The sequence below is a fragment of the Schistocerca serialis genome, chromosome 7 (genome assembly GCF_023864345.2).
Source record: "Schistocerca serialis cubense isolate TAMUIC-IGC-003099 chromosome 7, iqSchSeri2.2, whole genome shotgun sequence".
NCBI classification, from domain to species: domain Eukaryota; kingdom Metazoa; phylum Arthropoda; class Insecta; order Orthoptera; family Acrididae; genus Schistocerca; species Schistocerca serialis.
In genome coordinates, this window is record NC_064644.1 from 416,063,521 (window position 1) to 416,082,162 (window position 18,642).

Sequence of the window (18,642 nt, forward strand, 5' to 3'; positions counted from 1 at the left end):
TCTGGCAGTCCCTTGAGAGATGCTTCAGCATCTGCGCGTGGATGCAGTCTGGGCCTGGTGCTGTATCAGGGCAATCGGCGAGGGCAGCGAGGAATTCCCTCTCGCTGAAAGGAGCATTGTATGTTTCAGAACGACGCGTGTGGAAGGAGAACGGCGTCCGCTCGGCTCGCTCCTTTAGAGAGCGAAAGGCGAGGGGATAGGATGCAGTCGCAGAGCTCTGAGCAAAGTGCGCGGCTAGCCGTTCAGCAATGGCGGCAGCGTCCGTGCAGACAGCGCCGTCCAAGGAGAGCCCAGGGACACCCATAGGGGTCTGGGAGCCATAAATCCGCCGGATCCGGGACCACACGTGCGAGGACGAGACACGGGAGCCCAGGGAGGAGACGTACCTCTCCCAGCACTCCTGCTTACGCCGTGCAATAAGACGACGGGCGAAGGCACGGAGCCTCTTAAAGGCGATGAGCGTCTCCAGAGACGGGTGCCGCCTATGACGTTGGAGAGCCCGCCTACGGTCGCGAATAGCCTCAGCAATCTCCGGCGACCACCAGGGGACAGCCTTCCGCCGAGGGAGGCCAGAGGAACGGGGGATGGCAGCCTCGGCCGCCGAAATGATGGACGTGGTGAAAACACGGACCACCTCGTCAATGTCACCCTGTGGGGGAGACGCAATGGTTACAGCGGAAGTAAAAGCTGGCCAGTCAGCCCTATAGAGAGCCCAGCGGGGCAAGCGCCCAGAAGAATGACACTGTGGCAGTGACAAATAGATGGGAAAATGGTCACTGCCACACAGGTCAGGATGCACCCTCCAGTGGAGGGATGGGACAAGTCCAGGGCTGCAAATAGAGAGATCGATGGCCGAGAACGAGCCATGGGCCACACTGAAATGCGTGGGAGCACCAGTGTTCAAGAGGCTAAGGTCGAGCTGAGCCAACACACGCTCCACGGCCCGACCGCGATCATCGGAGACAGTCCCACCCCATAGAGGATTGTGGGCATTGAAATCGCCCAGAAGCAGCAATGGTGGCGGGAGTTGAGCCAGCAGCGCAGCCAAGGCATGGTGGGGGAGCTCCCCATCCGGAGGAATGTAAACAGAGCAAACAGTAATAGCCGGCGAGAGCTCAACCCTGGCAGCAACTGACTCTAAAGGCGTCTGAAGGGGTACCGGCGAGCTACAGACAGAGTGGTGAACAAAGAGGCAAACCCCACCTGACGCTCGTTGACAGGCAGCACGGTTCTTATAGTATCCCCGATAACCGCGAAGGGCGGGGGTCCGCAGTGCAGGAAACCAAGTTTCCTGCAGAGCAATGCAGAGAACAGGGGAATCACTCAGAAGCATCCGGAGCTCTGGCAGGTGGCGGAAATAACCGCCGCAGTTCCATTGGAGAATGGAAGCAGGAAGGGACTGGGAGGGCGTGAATGCGACTAAGAGGCAGACAGCGCTTCAGAGCCAACCGCCGCCACTGGGGGAGAGTCAGCTGAGTCCATAGGAGAGGCCCCCAAGGGTTCCGTGAGGGCGAGATCCGCGGCAGAGGCGAGGATCTCCACCTCATCCCCGGAGCCAGGACTATGTACAGCAGGCGGTGCTGAAACCGCCGGAACGTCCTTCTTCTTGGACACATTCCGTTCCTTCTTCTCGCGTCTGCCCTTAGGGTGAGAGGGCTGGGAGAGCTTCTCTGAAGGAGCGTCGGAGGCTGACGACGACGCAGAAGCCCTACGACCAGCAGGTGGCGGAACCTTCAGCCACTGGCTGACATCTGGCTGGGAAGGAGAAGAAACGGAGGAAGGGAGAGCCCCGAGGGACCCCTTCCGCGAGAGAGGAACCGGCGGAGGCAACGCCGCCGGAGAAGGAGGGGGAGGAATCGAGCCTCCCGGTTGTGGAGCAGATGTCACTCCCGAAGTAAGCTTGGGGGGAGCGACAGAAGAGGGTTTGCCCCCAACTGCTAAGGGGGCAAGAGAGGAAGGCTTGCCCCCAGGCACGAGGGGGGCAGACAGAGATACATGGCCCCGAGGGCCCACTGAAGGCGGCACAGATGAAGCGACAACCGTCGCTCGTGCGGGCGACGATAACGTGGCTGCAGCATAAGATGTTCGAAGGGAAGCAGGATACAACCTTTCATATTTCTGTTTAGCCTCTCGATAAGTAAGCCGGTCCAGGGTCTTAAATTCCATGATCTTCCGCTCCTTATGAAGAACGGGGCAATCCGGCGAGCATGGAGAGTGGTGCTCCCCACAGTTAACACATACAGGCGGAGGTGCACATGGAGAATCAGGATGAGAGGGGCGTCCGCAATCTCGACATGTAGCGCTGGATGGGCAACGGGAGGACATATGCCCAAACTTCCAGCACTGGAAGCACCGCATCGGGGGAGGCACGTATGGCTTGACGTCGCAACGGTAAACCATCACCTTGACCTTCTCGGGCAAGACATCACCCTCAAAGGCCAAGATAAAGGCACCGGTGGCCACCCTGTTTGTCTTGGGTCCTCGATGGACACGACGGACAAAATGCACACCACGTCGTTCCAAGTCGGCTCTCAGCTCGTCATCGGATTGCAACAAGAGGTCACGATGGTAAATAATCCCCTGGACCATATTTAAGCTACTGTGGGGAGTGACGGTAACAGGGACGTCACCCAGCTTATCACACAAGAGCAACGCTCGTGACTGGGCTGGGGAGGACGTTTTGAGGAGGATGGACCCATTCCTCATTTTTGACAACCCCGCCACTTCCCCAAACTTATCCTCCAGGTGTTCCACAAAAAACATAGGCTTCGTCGGAAGAAAGGAGTCACCATCAGTCCTGCTGCAGACAAGGTATTGCGGTACGTAAGGCTCCCGCTTGGCACTAGATCGGCGTCCCTCCCATGGCGCAGCCAACGAGGGGAACGTCTGAGGGTCATACTGCGCAGCATCGAAGTCGACTCTACCTCGCTTAGAGACGCTGGTGGCCGTGCGACCACCAGCTTGATGTGATTTATTGCGCTTCATTGCGCCACATCCGCCCAGATGCCACCTACTCCGAACGAGGGCTCTCCCCAAGGGCGCCACCCAGCCAAAGCAACGGGTACCTGGCCGATATCCCGTTGCCCGGAGTCCCCGTGCCCCAGACAAGATGGGCACATACTCCTTGGCATGCATGGGGAGGAAACAGCTCAGGCATCTGTAGTGCGATCCCTGCGTGGTCAGGGGGCTACCACCAAGAGGGTACATGACGACCCCACCACAACGGACTGGCTACCGTGCTGGATTTTAGGTGTTTAAAGGGTCCACAGTTGTCGTAGGCGCGAAGAAGAAGAGTGCGCACAAGGCGAGAAGGAGACCACCCAGAAGATGTCGGGCGTAGTCCCCCCCCCACACGACAATAGGTAACATGCAAGATGGTGGAGCATGATGGACCAATACAAAAACACCACGTAAGGTGTCCTTCCCCAAATGGCACGCACTGACGACGGAAATTTGGAAGAAAAAAGGAGGTCAAACCCAAGAGGGGACCCTCACAGAAGGCCGAAACGTTTGAGACTCCTTTTAGTCGCCTCTTACGACAGGCAGGAATACCGCGGGCCTATTCTTACCCCCGAACCCGCAGGGGGGAATATTTTGTTTCCAGGAACTGTGTAATTCCAAATGAATCTAAATAATTTATGCTAAAGACCACCCACTGAATAGCTGTATCCAAATGAATGTGTATGACGTGGCAAGTGGTACCATCTTTCGACAACTTGAACTCTTAGTCATGCAAATGGGGGACAACAGAGGATAAAACAGAGGGAGAGAAATAATCGAAGCACTGAAGATATATTAGTGTTTAATGTCCCATCAACAATTAAGTTATTAGAGATGGAGCACATCCTCAGGCAGGGGACGGATGGCAGAAGTAATTTGGTCATCTCCTTTTGAAAGGTACTATCCCAAAATTCACATTAAACATTTTAGGGAAACGATGAAAACCATAAATTTTTATGGCTGGAGGGGGATTTCAACCAACATACTAGCAAATTAGAGTTCAGTGTTTTAACTGCTGTGCCATGTTGCTTGCTAGAAAATATCAGTGTGGGTGTATGAGGGGGCACCCAAAAAAAGATGGAATAACATTGTCGTGGGCGGAGCTTGTGTAATACGCAATTCTGCTGCTAAATGTGTATAGCGCAGCTCACTGGCAGTTCAGGGCTGCCTGTGTTGTCAACCTGGTTTCTTCTGTTCATCTGCAGTGACTGTTTTTGCTAGGCTGTTTTGTTCTTTTATATATATATATAAAAAAAAAACAAAGATGAGGTGACTTACCGAACAAAAGCGCTGGCAGGTCGATAGACACACAAACAAACACAAACATACACGCAAAATTCAAGCTTTCGCAACAAACTGTTGCCTCATCAGGAAAGAGGGAAGGAGAGGGGAAGACGAAAGGAAGTGGGTTTTAAGGGAGAGGGTAAGGAGTCATTCCAATCCCGGGAGCGGAAAGACTTACCTTAGGGGGAAAGGACAGGTATACACTCGCACACACGCACATATCCATCCACACATACAGACACAAGCAGACATATTTAAAGACAAAGAGTTTGGGCAGAGATGTCAGTCGAGGCAGAAGTGTAGAGGCAAAGAAGTTGTTGAAAGACAGGTGAGGTATGAGTGGCGGCAACTTGAAATTAGCGGAGATTGAGGCCTGGCGGATGACGAGAAGAGAGGATATACTGAAGGGCAAGTTCCCATCTCCGGAGTTCGGATAGGTTGGTGTTGGTGGGAAGTATCCAGATAACCCGGACGGTGTAACACTGTGCCAAGATGTGCTGGCTGTGCATCAAGGCATGTTTAGCCACAGGGTGATCCTCATTACCAACAAACACTGTCTGCCTGTGTCCATTCATGCGAATGGACAGTTTGTTGCTGGTCATTCCCACATAGAAGGCTTCACAGTGCAGGCATGTCAGTTGATAAATCACGTAGGTGCTTTCACACGTGGCTCTGCCTTTAATCGTGTACAACTTCCAGGTTACAGGACTGGAGTAGGTGGTGGTGGGAGGGTGCATGGGACAGGTTTTGCATCGGGGGCGGTTACAAGGATAGGAGCCAGAGGGTAGGGAAGGTGGTTTGGGGATTTCATAGGGATGAACTAACAGGTTACGAAGGTTAGGTGGACGGCGGAAAGACACTCTTGGCGGAGTGGGGAGGATTTCATGAAGGATGGATCTCATTTCAGGGCAGGATTTGAGGAAGTCGTATCCCTGCTGGAGAGCCACATTCAGAGTCTGGTCCAGTCCCGGAAAGTATCCTGTCACAAGTGGGGCACTTTTGTGGTTCTTCTGTGGGGGATTCTGGGTTTGAGGGGATGAGGAAGTGGCTCTGGTTATTTGCTTTTGTACCAGGTCGGGAGGGTAGTTGCGGGATGCGAAAGCTGTTTTCAGGTTGTTGGTGTAATGATTCAGGGATTCCGGACTGGAGCAGATTCGTTTGCCACGAAGACCTAGGCTGTAGGGAAGGGACCGTTTGATGTGGAATGGGTGGCAGCTGTCATAATGGAGGTACTGTTGCTTGTTGGTGGGTTTGATGTGGACGGACGTGTGAAGTTGGCCATTGGACAGGTGGAGGTCAACGTCAAGGAAAGTGGCATGGGATTTGGAGTAGGACCAGGTGGAACTGATGGAACCAAAGGAGTTGAGGTTGGAGAGGAAATTCTGGAGTTCTTCTTCACTGTGAGTCCAGATCATGAAAATGTCATCAATAAATCTGTACCAAACTTTGGGTTGGCAGACTTGGGTAACCAAGAAGGCTTCCTCTAAGCGACCCATGAATAGGTTGGCGTACGAGGGGGCCATCCTGGTGCCCATGGCTGTTCCCTTTAATTGTTGGTATGTATGGCCCTCAAAAGTGAAGAAGTTGTGGGTCAGGATGAAGCTGGCTAAGGTGATGAGGAAAGAGGTTTTAGGTAGGGTGGCAGGTGATCGGCGTGAAAGGAAATGCTCCATCGCAGCGAGGCCCTGGACGTGCGGAATATTTGTGTATAAGGACGTGGCATCAATGGTTACAAGGATGGTTTCCGGGGGTAACAGATTGGGTAAGGATTCCAGGCGTTCAAGGAAGTGGTTGGTGTCCTTGATGAAGGATGGGAGACTGCATGTAATGGGTTGAAGGTGCTGATCTACGTAGGCAGAGATACGCTCTGTGGGGGCTTGGTAACCAGCTACAATGGGGCGGCCGGGATGATTGGGTTTGTGGATTTTAGGAAGAAGGTAGGGGTGCGGGGTGTCGGTGGGGTCAGGAGGTTGATGGAGTCAGGTGAAAGGTTTTGCAGGGGGCCTAAGTTTCTGAGGATTCCTTGAAGCTCCGCCTGGACATCAGGAATGGGGTTACCTTGGCAAACTTTGTATGTGGTGTTATCTGAAAGCTGACGCAGTCCCTCAGCCACATACTCCCGACGATCAAGTACCACGGTCGTGGAACCCTTGTCCGCCGGAAGAATGACGATGGATCGGTCAGCCTTCAGATCACAGATAGCCTGGGCTTCAGCAGTGGTGATGTTGGGTGTAGGATTAAGGTTTTTTAAGAAGGATTGAGATGCAAGGCTGGAAGTCAGAAATTCCTGGAAGGTTTGGAGAGGGTGATTTTGAGGAAGAGGAGGTGGGTCCCGCTGTGACGGAGGACGGAACTGTTCCAGGCAGGGTTCAATTTGGATGGTGTCTTGAGGAGTCGGATCATTAGGAGTAGGATTAGGATCATTTTTCTTCGTGGCAAAGTAATACTTCCAGCAGAGAGTACGAGTGTAGGACAGTAAATCTTTGACGAGGGCTGTTTGGTTGAATCTGGGAGTGGGGCTGAAGGTGAGGCCTTTGGATAGGACAGAGGTTTCGGATTGGGAGAGAGGTTTGGAGGAAAGGTTAACTACTGAATTAGGGTGTTGTGGTTCCAGATTGTGTTGATCGGAATTTTGAGGTTTTGGAGGGAGTGGAGCTGGAAGTGGGAGATTGAGTAGATGGGAGAGACTGGGTTTGTGTGCAATGAGAGGAGTGCCCCACTTGTGACAGGATACCTTCCGGGGCTGGACCAGACTTTGAATGTGGCTCTCCAGCAGGGATACGACTTCCTCAAATCCTGCCCTGAAATGAGATCCATCCTTCATGAAATCCTCCCCACTCCGCCAAGAGTGTCTTTCCGCCGTCCACCTAACCTTCGTAACCTGTTAGTTCATCCCTATGAAATCCCCAAACCACCTTCCCTACCCTCTGGCTCCTATCCTTGTAACCGCCCCCGATGCAAAACCTGTCCCATGCACCCTCCCACCACCACCTACTCCAGTCCTGTAAACCGGAAGGTGTACACGATCAGAGGCAGAGCCACGTGTCAAAGCACCCACGTGATTTACCAACTGACCTGCCTACACTGTGATGCATTCTATGTGGGAATGACCAGCAACAAACTGTCCATTCGCATGAATGGACACAGGCAGACAGTGTTTGTTGGTAATGAGGATCACCCTGTGGCTAAACATGCCTTGGTGCACAGCCAGCACATCTTGGCACAGTGTTACACCGTCCGGGTTATCTGGATACTTCCCACCAACACCAACCTATCCGAACTCCGGAGATGGGAACTTGCCCTTCAGTATATCCTCTCTTCTCGTCATCCGCCAGGCCTCAATCTCCGCTAATTTCAAGTTGCCGCCACTCATACCTCACCTGTCTTTCAACAACTTCTTTGCCTCTACACTTCTGCCTCGACTGACATCTCTGCCCAAACTCTTTGTCTTTAAATATGTCTGCTTGTGTCTGTATGTGTGGATGGATATGTGCGTGTGTATACCTGTCCTTTTTTCCCCTAAGGTAAGTCTTTCCGCTCCCGGGATTGGAATGACTCCTTACCCTCTCCCTTAAAACCCACTTCCTTTCGTCTTCCACTCTCCTTCCCCCTTTCCTGATGAGGCAACAGTTTGTTGCGAAAGCTTGAATTTTGTGTGTATGTTTGTGTTTGTTTGTGTGTCTATCGACCTGCCAGCGCTTTTGTTCGGTAAGTCACCTCATTTTTGTTTTTATATATAATTTTTCCCACGTGGAATGTTTCCTTCCATTATATATATATATATATATATATATATATATATATATATATATATATATAAAAAAACAAAGATGATGTGACTTACCAAATGAAAGTGCTGGCAGGCCGACAGACACACAAACAAACACAAACATACACACAAAATTCAAGCTTTCGCAACAAACTGTTGCCTCACCAGGAAAAAGGGAAGGAGGGAAAAGACGAAAGGATGTGGGTTTTAAGGGAGAGGGTAAGGAGTCATTCCAATCCCAGGAGCGGAAAGACTTACCTTAGGGAGGAAAAAGGACGGGTATACACTCGCACACAAACACATATCCATCCACACATATACAGACACGAGCAGACATATTTAAATATGTTCCATCAGATTCACCTGGTCCTACTCCAAATCCCATGCCACTTTCCTTGACGTTGACCTCCACCTGTCCAATGGCTAGCTTCACACGTCCGTCCACATCAAACCCACCAACAAGCAACAGTACCTCCATTATGACAGCTGCCACCCATTCCACATCAAACGGTCCCTTCCCTACAGCCTAGGTCTTCGTGGCAAACGAATCTGCTCCAGTCCAGAATCCCTGAACCATTACACCAACAACCTGACAACAGCTTTCGCATCCCGCAACTACCCTTCCGACCTGGTACAGAAGCAAATAACCAGAGCCACTTCCTCATCCCCTCAAACCCAGAATCCCCCACGGAAGAACCACAAAAGTGCCCCACTTATGACAGGATACTTTCCGGGACTGGGCCAGACTCTGAATGTGGCTCTCCAGCAGGGTTACGACTTCCTCAAATCCTGCCCTGAAATGAGATCCATCCTTCACGAAATCCTCCCCACTCCACCAAGAGTGTCTTTCCGCCGTCCACCCAACCTTCGTAACCTGTTAGTTCATCCCTATGAAATCCCCAAGCCACCTTCCCTACCCTCTGGCTCCTATCCTTGTAACCGCCCCCGGTGTAAAACCTGTCCCATGCACCCTCCTACCACCACCTACTCCAGTCCTGTAACCCGGAAGGTGTACACGATCAAAGGCAGAGCCACATGTGAAAGCACCCACGTGATTTACCAACTGACCTGCCTACACTGTGATGCATTCTATGTGGGAATGACCAGCAACAAACTGTCCATTCGCATGAATGGACACAGGCAGACAGTGTTTGTTGGTAATGAGGATCACCCTGTGGCTAAACATGCCTTAGTGCACGGCCAGCACATCTTGGCACAGTGTTACACCGTCCGGGTTATCTGGATACTTCCCACCAACACCAACCTATCCGAACTCCGGATATGGGAACTTGCTCTTCAATATATCCTCTCTTCCCGTTACCCACCAGGCCTCAATCTCCGCTAATTTCAAGTGGCCGCCACTCACACCTCACCTGTCATTCAACATCATCTTTGCCTCTGCACTTCTGCCTCGACTGACATCTCTGCCCAAACTCTTTGTCTTTAAATATGTCTGCTTGTGTCTGTATATGTGTGGATGGATATGTGTGTGTGTGTGTGTGTGTGTGTGCGAGTGTATATCCTTCCTTTTTTCCCCCTAAGGTAAATCTTTCCGCTCCCGAGATTGGAATGACTCCTTACCCTCTCCCTTAAAACCCACTTCCTTTCGTCTTTCCCTCTCCTTCCCTCTTTCTTGATGAGGCAACAGTTTGTTGCGAAAGCTTGAATTTTGTGTGTATGTATGTGTCTGTTTGTGTTTCTATCGACCTGCCAGCGCTTTCGTATGGTAAGTCACATCATCTTTGTTTTTAAATATATTTTTCCCGCGTGGAATGTTTCTCTCTCTCTGTCTCTCTCTCTCTCTCTCTCTCTCTCTCTCTCTATATATATATATATATATATATATATATATATATATATATATATATATATATATATATATATATATATGGGAAACATTCCACATGGGAAAAATATATCTAGAAACAAAGATGATGTGACTTACCAAACGAAAGCGCTGGCACGTTGATAGACACACAAACAAACACAAACATACACACAAAATTCAAGCTTTCGCAACAAACTGTTGCCTCATCAGGAAAGAGGGAAGGAGAGGGAAAGACGAAAGGAAGTGGGTTTTAAGGGAGAGGGTAAGGAGTCATTCCAATCCCGGGAGCGGAAAGACTTACCTTAGGGGGAAAAAAGGACGGGTATACACTCGCACACACACACACATATCCATCCACACATATACAGACACAAGCAGACATATTTAAATATGTTTAAATATTTAAATATGTCTGTATATGTGTGGATGGATATGTGTGTGTGTGTGCGAATGTATACCCGTCCTTTTTTCCCCCCCTAAGGTAAGTCTTTCCGCTCCCGGGATTGGAATGACTCCTTACCCTCTCCCTAAAAACCCACTTCCATTCGTCTTTCCCTCTCCTTCCCTCTTTCCTGATGAGGCAACAGTTTGCTGCGAAAGCTCGAATTTTGTGTGTATGTTTGTGTTTGTGTTTGATTGTGTGTCTATCGACGTGCCAGCGCTTTCATTTGGTAAGTCACATCATCTTTGTTTCTATATATATAACAGTAAGTTTAAGTTTAGGTGTTCACATGCAGCTGTGAAATTTTGTTTTCTACTCAGTAAAAATGCTGTTGAAACTATTTTAATGTCGAAAACAGCTTACCAAGATGACACTATGGGAAAAACTCAAGAGTACAAGTTGTTTGCTTTATTTAAAAAAACTAGTGACATGTCGACTGATGACAAACCTTGTTCCATCAACTGCCCGAATTGATGAAAATATTGAAAAAACTCAAGAGCTTGTGCTGGCAGACCATCGACAGACAATTGATCAACTGTCAGAAATTAGTGGGTTATCTTCCAGCTCAGTTCAGCGAATTTTAAGGGAAGATTTGGGAGTGAACAGGGTTGCTGCCAAGTTTGTTCCTCGGGTTCTGATTGACAATCAAAAGGAATTTTGAGTTGACACCCGTCGTGCTTGGAAACAACAGCTTGAAACTGATCCAGATTTTCTCTCAAAGGTCATTACTGGTGATGAGTCATGGTGTTATGCTTACGACCAAGAAACAAAGCAACAGTCAAGCCAATGGAAGACGTCATCATCATCCCACCCAAAAAATTGTTGTCAAGTCATATCAAACATCAGAACAATGCTGATTTGCTTTTTTTGATGCCAAGGGTGTATTCATTCAGAATTTTCTCCCCCTTGTCAGACTGTCAATCAAACCTTTTATTTTTGAAATTTTAAGAAGATTGCACAACTGTTCATCAAAAAAGACCCAATTTGTGGTTCTTCTACCACAACAACACACCTGCACAAAAAGTCATCTCCATTACACAGTTTTGGCTAAAAATGGCATGGTTCCGATGCCTCACGCACCTTGCTAACCTGACCTAGTTCCTTGCTACTTTTTCTTATTTGTGCACATGTAAAGGGGCATGAAAGGGCACCAACTAGACAATGAGAGTCAAGAAAAAAAGTGAGGGAGGAGCTGTCAGCCATTTCTAAAGATGACTACAAATAATGTTTCAAATAGTGGAAACACCAGTGGGACAAATATATTAGTTGTATTGGAGAGTATTTTGAAGGGGATAAGGTTGTTTTGTAAACAATTTGAAAATATATAGCTTTTAAAAAATAGTTCCGATCATTTTTGGGTACCCCCTCATAGACTTAAGTTGCAGCTATGCTAGATCTGAAACTTCTGCACAGCCGTTAATTCGGGTACGGCCACCTATCTGTCATCGACCATATTAAACGGCCATCGACAAATGTGGCCGAGAGCAAAGTTGCCACTCAGCGACAGATCATACGGCTGAGCACAAGCTGGATACCATCCTGTCAATATAATATTATCTGAAAGATGTAGACAGGACTTATCCTTACATGACATTCATCAATCACACAAGGTCCTTGAGTTGAATCTCTTGTAGCCTCTGTACTTAACCCACCTCCCCTAACATTTTACCACAAAAATCACTTGCATATGATCCCTCTACCAAATTAATCTACATCCACACTTCTCTCTTCACAATCTCCCTCTATCTATGTTCCATCCCCCCTCCACCAAATCCTTGCCTTCTATTTATGTGCATATTAAACAACATGCCCTTTTCTTACCAAAGAAACCTAGCAAACACCACGTGAATGCCATTCCCTTGCTGCCTCTAGGCCTATACCGCAGTCATCTCCTTCTTACTTCAACCCTTCCTTCCCATATTTCTTTGAATCCTCTCTTTCACCGATTCCACCAGACACAAACCCCTTACCTTACTCAAATGGGTCACAATGTCAGAGCAATGAAGCCCCATGCGCGCACTTTTGTGTGTGTGTGTCCGGGTGCTCTCAAACTGTGGTGTAGTGGACTGTTTACAAAGGGTTATCTTGTACTTTTCTGACTGTAAACTACCCAGGACTTTCTGGTATTTTTAATTATTATAATTCCTACAATAACTATTATTACATTTCAAATAAAAAACTGAAGAATGTGTTGGTATTACTCCACAAAATACTTAATGTTAAACATGCTAAATTAATTTAAAGTTGTTAAAAGCTCAGAAAACTCACCAATATTTCCCCTAAAGCAGCTACAGTGGCATCCCTTCTTAGGGGTCCTTTGATGCCATGCCATATTAATTCATACACTGATCTTGTCAAGGCTGAAATAAGAAAGGATAAAATATTTATCAGAGTCATTAATTTGTCCACTAGAGGCACAATTAATAATTATCTTTCAGAAAATTTTATATTTAATTGAAAATACCACAGAGATGATTTTTATATCAATATCACTGCACATATTCTCAGTAGGGCACTACGTGGAAAAATGAGGACCATGAATTTCCACTGTAATTACAAATAGTATTATTACGCTCTTCACATCAAGTGATTACATGTTAAAGTGCCAGGCACTAACATAAAATTACTCTGTTGATTGGAAGGATACCATCTTTAATAACTTCAAACTATAAATATGAAAGGGGAATTATTTCTCTTAAAATGTAATCTCTTACCGAAAGTTGGCAATCCACACAACTGACAAGACAGTGCAGCATAAAATGCTTCTGATGTACAAATGTGCCATCCAATATCTTTCAGCCCGAGTTTCTCCATCATCTAATGAACCTTCAATCATAAATCTTTCCTTCAATAATAAGTTGTACTACATTATATCTCTCATGCCTCCCTCATAAGATGTCCCGAGTATTGTGTGTGTGTTTGTTCCATAATCTGTAGCAATTCTATTTGTCTTTTCATTTGATGAAAGAAATTGACATTCAATATTTTCAGTATCCAGGGTATACACAAGAGACAGCAATATAAATATGTTTCAAAGGCTTCAATTGATCTGCTTGAGTCCCACATCTAAATATCACAACAATAAAATCAGAAAGAGCATGTATACTACCAAATCATTCTGGTTCTCTACTGACTGCAGCTGACCTCATGAACAATTTTCTCATGTTGACTTGTGTCCTGTAGTGTGCAGTTGTGGATTTTATCTTTCACTTGGAGTTGCATCGAGTTGCATTGATGGTCAAAACTAGTGCTTGGTATTTGAAGGAAGACACTCATTCAACAGAATTTCCTTTTATTGTGGGATTCATTTGGATTTCTCTGGTAGACAATACAACGATTTTGGTCTTGGAAGGGTTAATAAATGAGCCAAACTCTTCACTGAGCTTAAATAGGTAATTTATCATGCATTGAAGAGCAGTAACTATCCTGCTATGAATGTGGTCTCATCTGGATATCCGACACTATTAAGAACCTCCCCATTTAGTGTATTTCCTCCTAGCATCTTCTGTCAACAGTTCCTTGAAAACTGCCTTGTACTAAATGTTAGATGAAGGAGATAAACATCCTTGATGACCACCTTTCGAACACCTTTCATGGTCGAGGTCATTAAGGAAGTCCCTCTATCAGTTTTAAAATCTGCTATCCAATTCTACTATAAAATAGAGATTATATGCAGATCATTTCATTCAATATCAATATGTCGAAGAATATTTATTAGTTTTCCATGCTTCACACAGTCAAAGGCCTTTTTATAATCCATAAAGCAAGTACAGACATACACATTCCTATCCTTGCACCACTACACACAAGAAACTGCCTCGTATGTGGCAACACAATTTCAGGAACTGAACTGATGTTTTAATGTGTATAATTAGTAGAAAAATTTCAAGTATTGGAGACATCAGTCACCACACTGAGGCGAGATACAGCTTCTTTGACACTGGTATGAACAAAGAATTCAACTAGTCAGTTATCACTGGTAGAGGGTAGATTTAATTGAATTACTAGATTAAATTGAATTACAAAGCTGAAAGTATTTTGTAGAGAGTTATGATTTTGGTGAAAGAAACATGAGAGGAGAGAGGATGTTACAGTTTGGGCAGTCATTAACATACTGGACTTGCATTCAGGAGGATGATGGTTCAAATCCACATCTGACCATCCATGTTTATGTTTTCTTCGATTTCCCTAAATTGCTCCAGGCAAATTTCACAACGGTTTCTTTGAAAGGAACGGCTGATATCTGTAACCATCCTTCAATCGTTACAAGCTTGTGCTCCATATTTAACAACATTGATGTCAGTAGGACGTTAACCTTCCTCCCTTCCTTCTTCCCTGTGGACCTATGGGTTTAGCATTCTTTTGAAGTATACAACACCATTTTTTGTTATTTCAGGGCTAGTTTCATTTATTATCTCATTAGGTGGAGGAGGAACATATCTATTATCCTAAATGAGGATTTCAATTTGTTCTTTCCACCTTATCCACTACAATCCAAGATGAGGTCAATTACAATTTCACAGATTTTACTACCTTGTTTCTCATGAAGCCCACAGTGCTCTTTAACCTTTCTATACAGGTTGGAAAAAAGTATATAAAAATGATTCTCTTTAAAGACTGCAATTTCTTTGAATTTCTGTTATGTTTGTGTTCCTTGGGCTTCTTATGTTTTCGTTCCATGTCTTTGTGCAATTTTTGTATTAACTGTAATCTTTTATTTTATATTTCTTCTTTGATTCATAAGTTACAAAATTTCATCAGTTACCTGGTTCTACATTTTGTTGTTACTGTTGTTGCTGCATCCAAGATTAATTTCCAAGATTTGAATAATACAATCAATGTTAAAGATCCAGGTGAGCTCTAATTCTCCTGGCCAGAATGATATTTTTTATCATTGTTGTGTGTAGATGGTTGACCACTCCTAGTAGCTTTTTCCAAAGTGAAGCATTTTAAAACCCAATAGTAACGGATTACAAAGTCTGTTAACAATGTACCAGTGTACATTTTAACACACACCACACATTTCTTCACATGTTGTGTAATCACAATCAAATCAGTTTGGTTCCTTGCAATACTTAAGTGATGTCCTATGAGGGAGAGTGAGTAAAATGTAAACAAATCAATTTGCTCCACTCAAAACTGTGCCAGCCAGTCTCCTCTCACGTTTTTATCGCCAAAACTGTGAACTGCCTACTGGGTCATTTCATGCCAAGTGGTTTAGAGATTCCTGGAAGACAATCACAGATTTTGATGAAATTTTGTACGAAAAATCACACATGTCCCCAATGAAGACTGGTAAAGTTTCACAATCATTAATTAAATGTTTCTGGAGAAACAGTAATTTGTTTTACCCCCATAGTGCAGCGACTACAGTGTACCTGTCAGTTTTCGGAAACTTTAAGACATAATCTTCTTGGTAATATTTTCTCAAAAGAAACAAAACTAGGATATCTTGAACAATTTTTAGTGCTCTCTTAAATGAAATAATAAAAAAATGACTTCATGAGTGATTTGCATTTTGATACTTTCAAGCCAAGTTGGCCAAAAAAGACACACTCTAAAAAATATGAAATTTACACTACTGGCCATTAAAATTGCTACACCAAGAAGAAATGCAGATGATAAACGGGTATTCATTGGTCAAATATATTAAACTACAACTGACATGTGATTACATTTTCATGCAATTTGGGTGCATATATCTTGAGAAATCAGTACCCAGAACAACCACCTCTGGCTGTATTGACGGCCTTGATACACCTCGGCATTGAGTCAAACAGAGCTTGGATGGTGTGTACAGGTACAGATGCCCATGCAGCTTCAACACAATACCACAGTTCATCTAGAGTAGTGACTGGCGTATTGTGACACGCCAGATGCTTGGCCACCATTGACCAGACTTTTCAATTGGTCAGAGATCTGGAGAATGTGCTGACCAAGGCAACAGTGGAACATTTTCTGTAGCCAGAAAGGCCGGTACAAGACCTGCAACATGCGATCGTGCATTATCCTGCTGAAATGTAGGGTCTCGCAGGAACTGAATGAAGGGTAGAGCCACGGGTCGTAACACATCTGAAATGTAACGTCCACTGTTCAAAGTGCCGTCAATGCGAACAAGAGGTGACCGAGACGTGTAACCAATGGCACCCCATACCATCACGCTGGGTGATACGCCAGTATGGCGATGACGAATACACACAGCCATTGTGCATTCACCGCGATGTCGCCAAACACGGATGCGACCGTTATGATGCTGTAAACAGAATCTGGATTCATCCGAAAAAATGATGTCTTGCCATTCGTGCACCCAGGTTCACCGTTGAGTACACCATCGCAGGCGCTCCTGTCTGTGATGCAGCATCAAGGGTAACCGCAGCCATGGTCTCCGTGCTGATAGTCCATGCTGCTGCAAACGTCGTCGAAGTGTTCGTGCAGATGGATGTTGTCTTGCAAACGTCCCAATCTGTTGACTCAGGGATCGAGACGTGGCTGCACAATCCGTTACAGCCATGCGGATAAGATGTCTGTCATCTCAACTGCTAGTGATACGAGGTCGAGGCCGTTGGGATCCAGCACAGTGTTCCGTATTACCCTCCTGAACCCACCGATTCCATATTCTGCTAACAGTCATTGGATCTCGACCATCGCGGGCAGCAATGTTGCGATACGATAAACCGCAATCGCGATACGCTACAGTCCGACCTTTATCAAAGTCGGAAACGTGATGGTACGCATTTCTCCTCCTTACACGAGGCATCACAACAATGTTTCACCAGTCAACGTCGGTCAACTGCTGTTTGTGTACGAGAAATCGGTTGGAAACTTTCCTCATGTCAGCATGTTGTAGGTGTCGCCACCGGCGCCAACTTTGTGTGAATGCTCTGAAAAGCTAATCATTTGCATATAACAGCGGTTAAATTTCGCGTCTGTAGCACGTCATCTTCATGGTGTAGCAATTTTAATGGATAGTAGTGTAGCTTTTTACATCTCTGGAAGTAATTGTGGTGTACATCTGAAAACATGTGACTTTAGAACATAATATTTCATCCTCCTTCTGCTTTCTAATGGTTTACAAATTGAGGACAAAGTTGACAATTTTTCTAAAAAAAAAAAAAATGCCAAAGATGGCTTTTACAAAGAGTCTTCTGCAAACTCATTTAAACAATTATTGTTAGAAAGATCATGTTCTAAACCACCTAAAAACTGTAGTTCGTTTTGCAATGTGAGCATAAAAAGTCCTAAAAAAGACGACAAAGTGGAGGTGCATTGAAAATGGGCTCATATTCCACTGGCACTCAAATTAAATCTAACATCTTTCATTATGTTCTACAATTGTTTAGTACACTCTGGGGAAGACACTATCTTGATGACTAGGAACTGAGATAAAGTCCAAATAACTCAAAAAGAGCCAGCAAATGGGTGTGTCTTGTCATGATTCATTGTGACACATTTCAGTCTGTTTTTCTGCTATAACTACAGAATCACTCTGGTTATAAATTTCAGAATTTAACTGTGCATTACCAAGGCAGCGAAGACCATGGGAGTAAAATTGTTGCATAACAGCTGCAGCATACATCATATAAATAGCCTGCAGGTTTTACACCACTGTCACAAAAATGTAAATTTTGATGAAGTTCACAGCAGCCTTCCTGACTTTTTTTTGGAATGGATTCATGTTACAGAGAATTATTAGTATGTCTTTTTATTGTGTAATGCTATTGATGTGCTAGTTTCATCCTGGTTTAACATATAGCATAACTTAGTTTATCATTAATGTGGAATATCATGGTACACAAGAAAAATTGAATAAATGTGTTGGTATAGTATTTGATGGTTTTACCACTGCTGGTTCCTTTTGAAGTGAGAAATCCAGCATTCCTATTGCCATTGGGGCCAAACCCGATAGCTGTACAACACTAGCCACAGTTTTTTTTTTTTAGCTGATAGCACATTTCTGTAAGTGTTAGATGCCAAATCTAGAAGAGGTCTCTTTTAGGATCCTAATCTTATGTTTACTGCAAGCTACTTGAATTTTTTACAAGTTTCAATAATTTGCCATAGAATGTCATGATCAAAACTATATTGCCAGCCAGATTATCTCATTGACGAGACTGTTTGGAAAGATATTTTGATAACACAGAACTCAAAAAAATAGACTTTTCAAATGTGATTACCTCAAATTATTACAGCTGAAAAAAACTATTCTTTTTATCAGATTAATTATTCCATTTCTTTTTTATACAAAAAATTGCAAAGCTGAATGCTGTAGATACCCTTTAAAAAAAATGACAACTTACTTGCAGCTTTCTGACTGAAGCT

At 45.3% G+C, this 18,642-nt stretch overlaps 1 protein-coding gene across 3 annotated transcripts in view; it reads right to left on the minus strand.

Annotated features, from left to right (window-relative positions):
• The window catches only part of LOC126412858 (THO complex subunit 2), a 317,539-nt gene that overhangs the window by 268,258 nt on the left and 30,639 nt on the right, over positions 1 to 18,642 (minus strand). For all 3 annotated transcript variants that reach the window (XM_050082722.1, XM_050082721.1, XM_050082720.1), the window contains exon 3: positions 12,592 to 12,683. In XM_050082722.1, the coding sequence (XP_049938679.1) occupies positions 12,592 to 12,683 (92 nt within the window). The remainder of the gene's footprint in view (positions 1 to 12,591; positions 12,684 to 18,642) is intronic.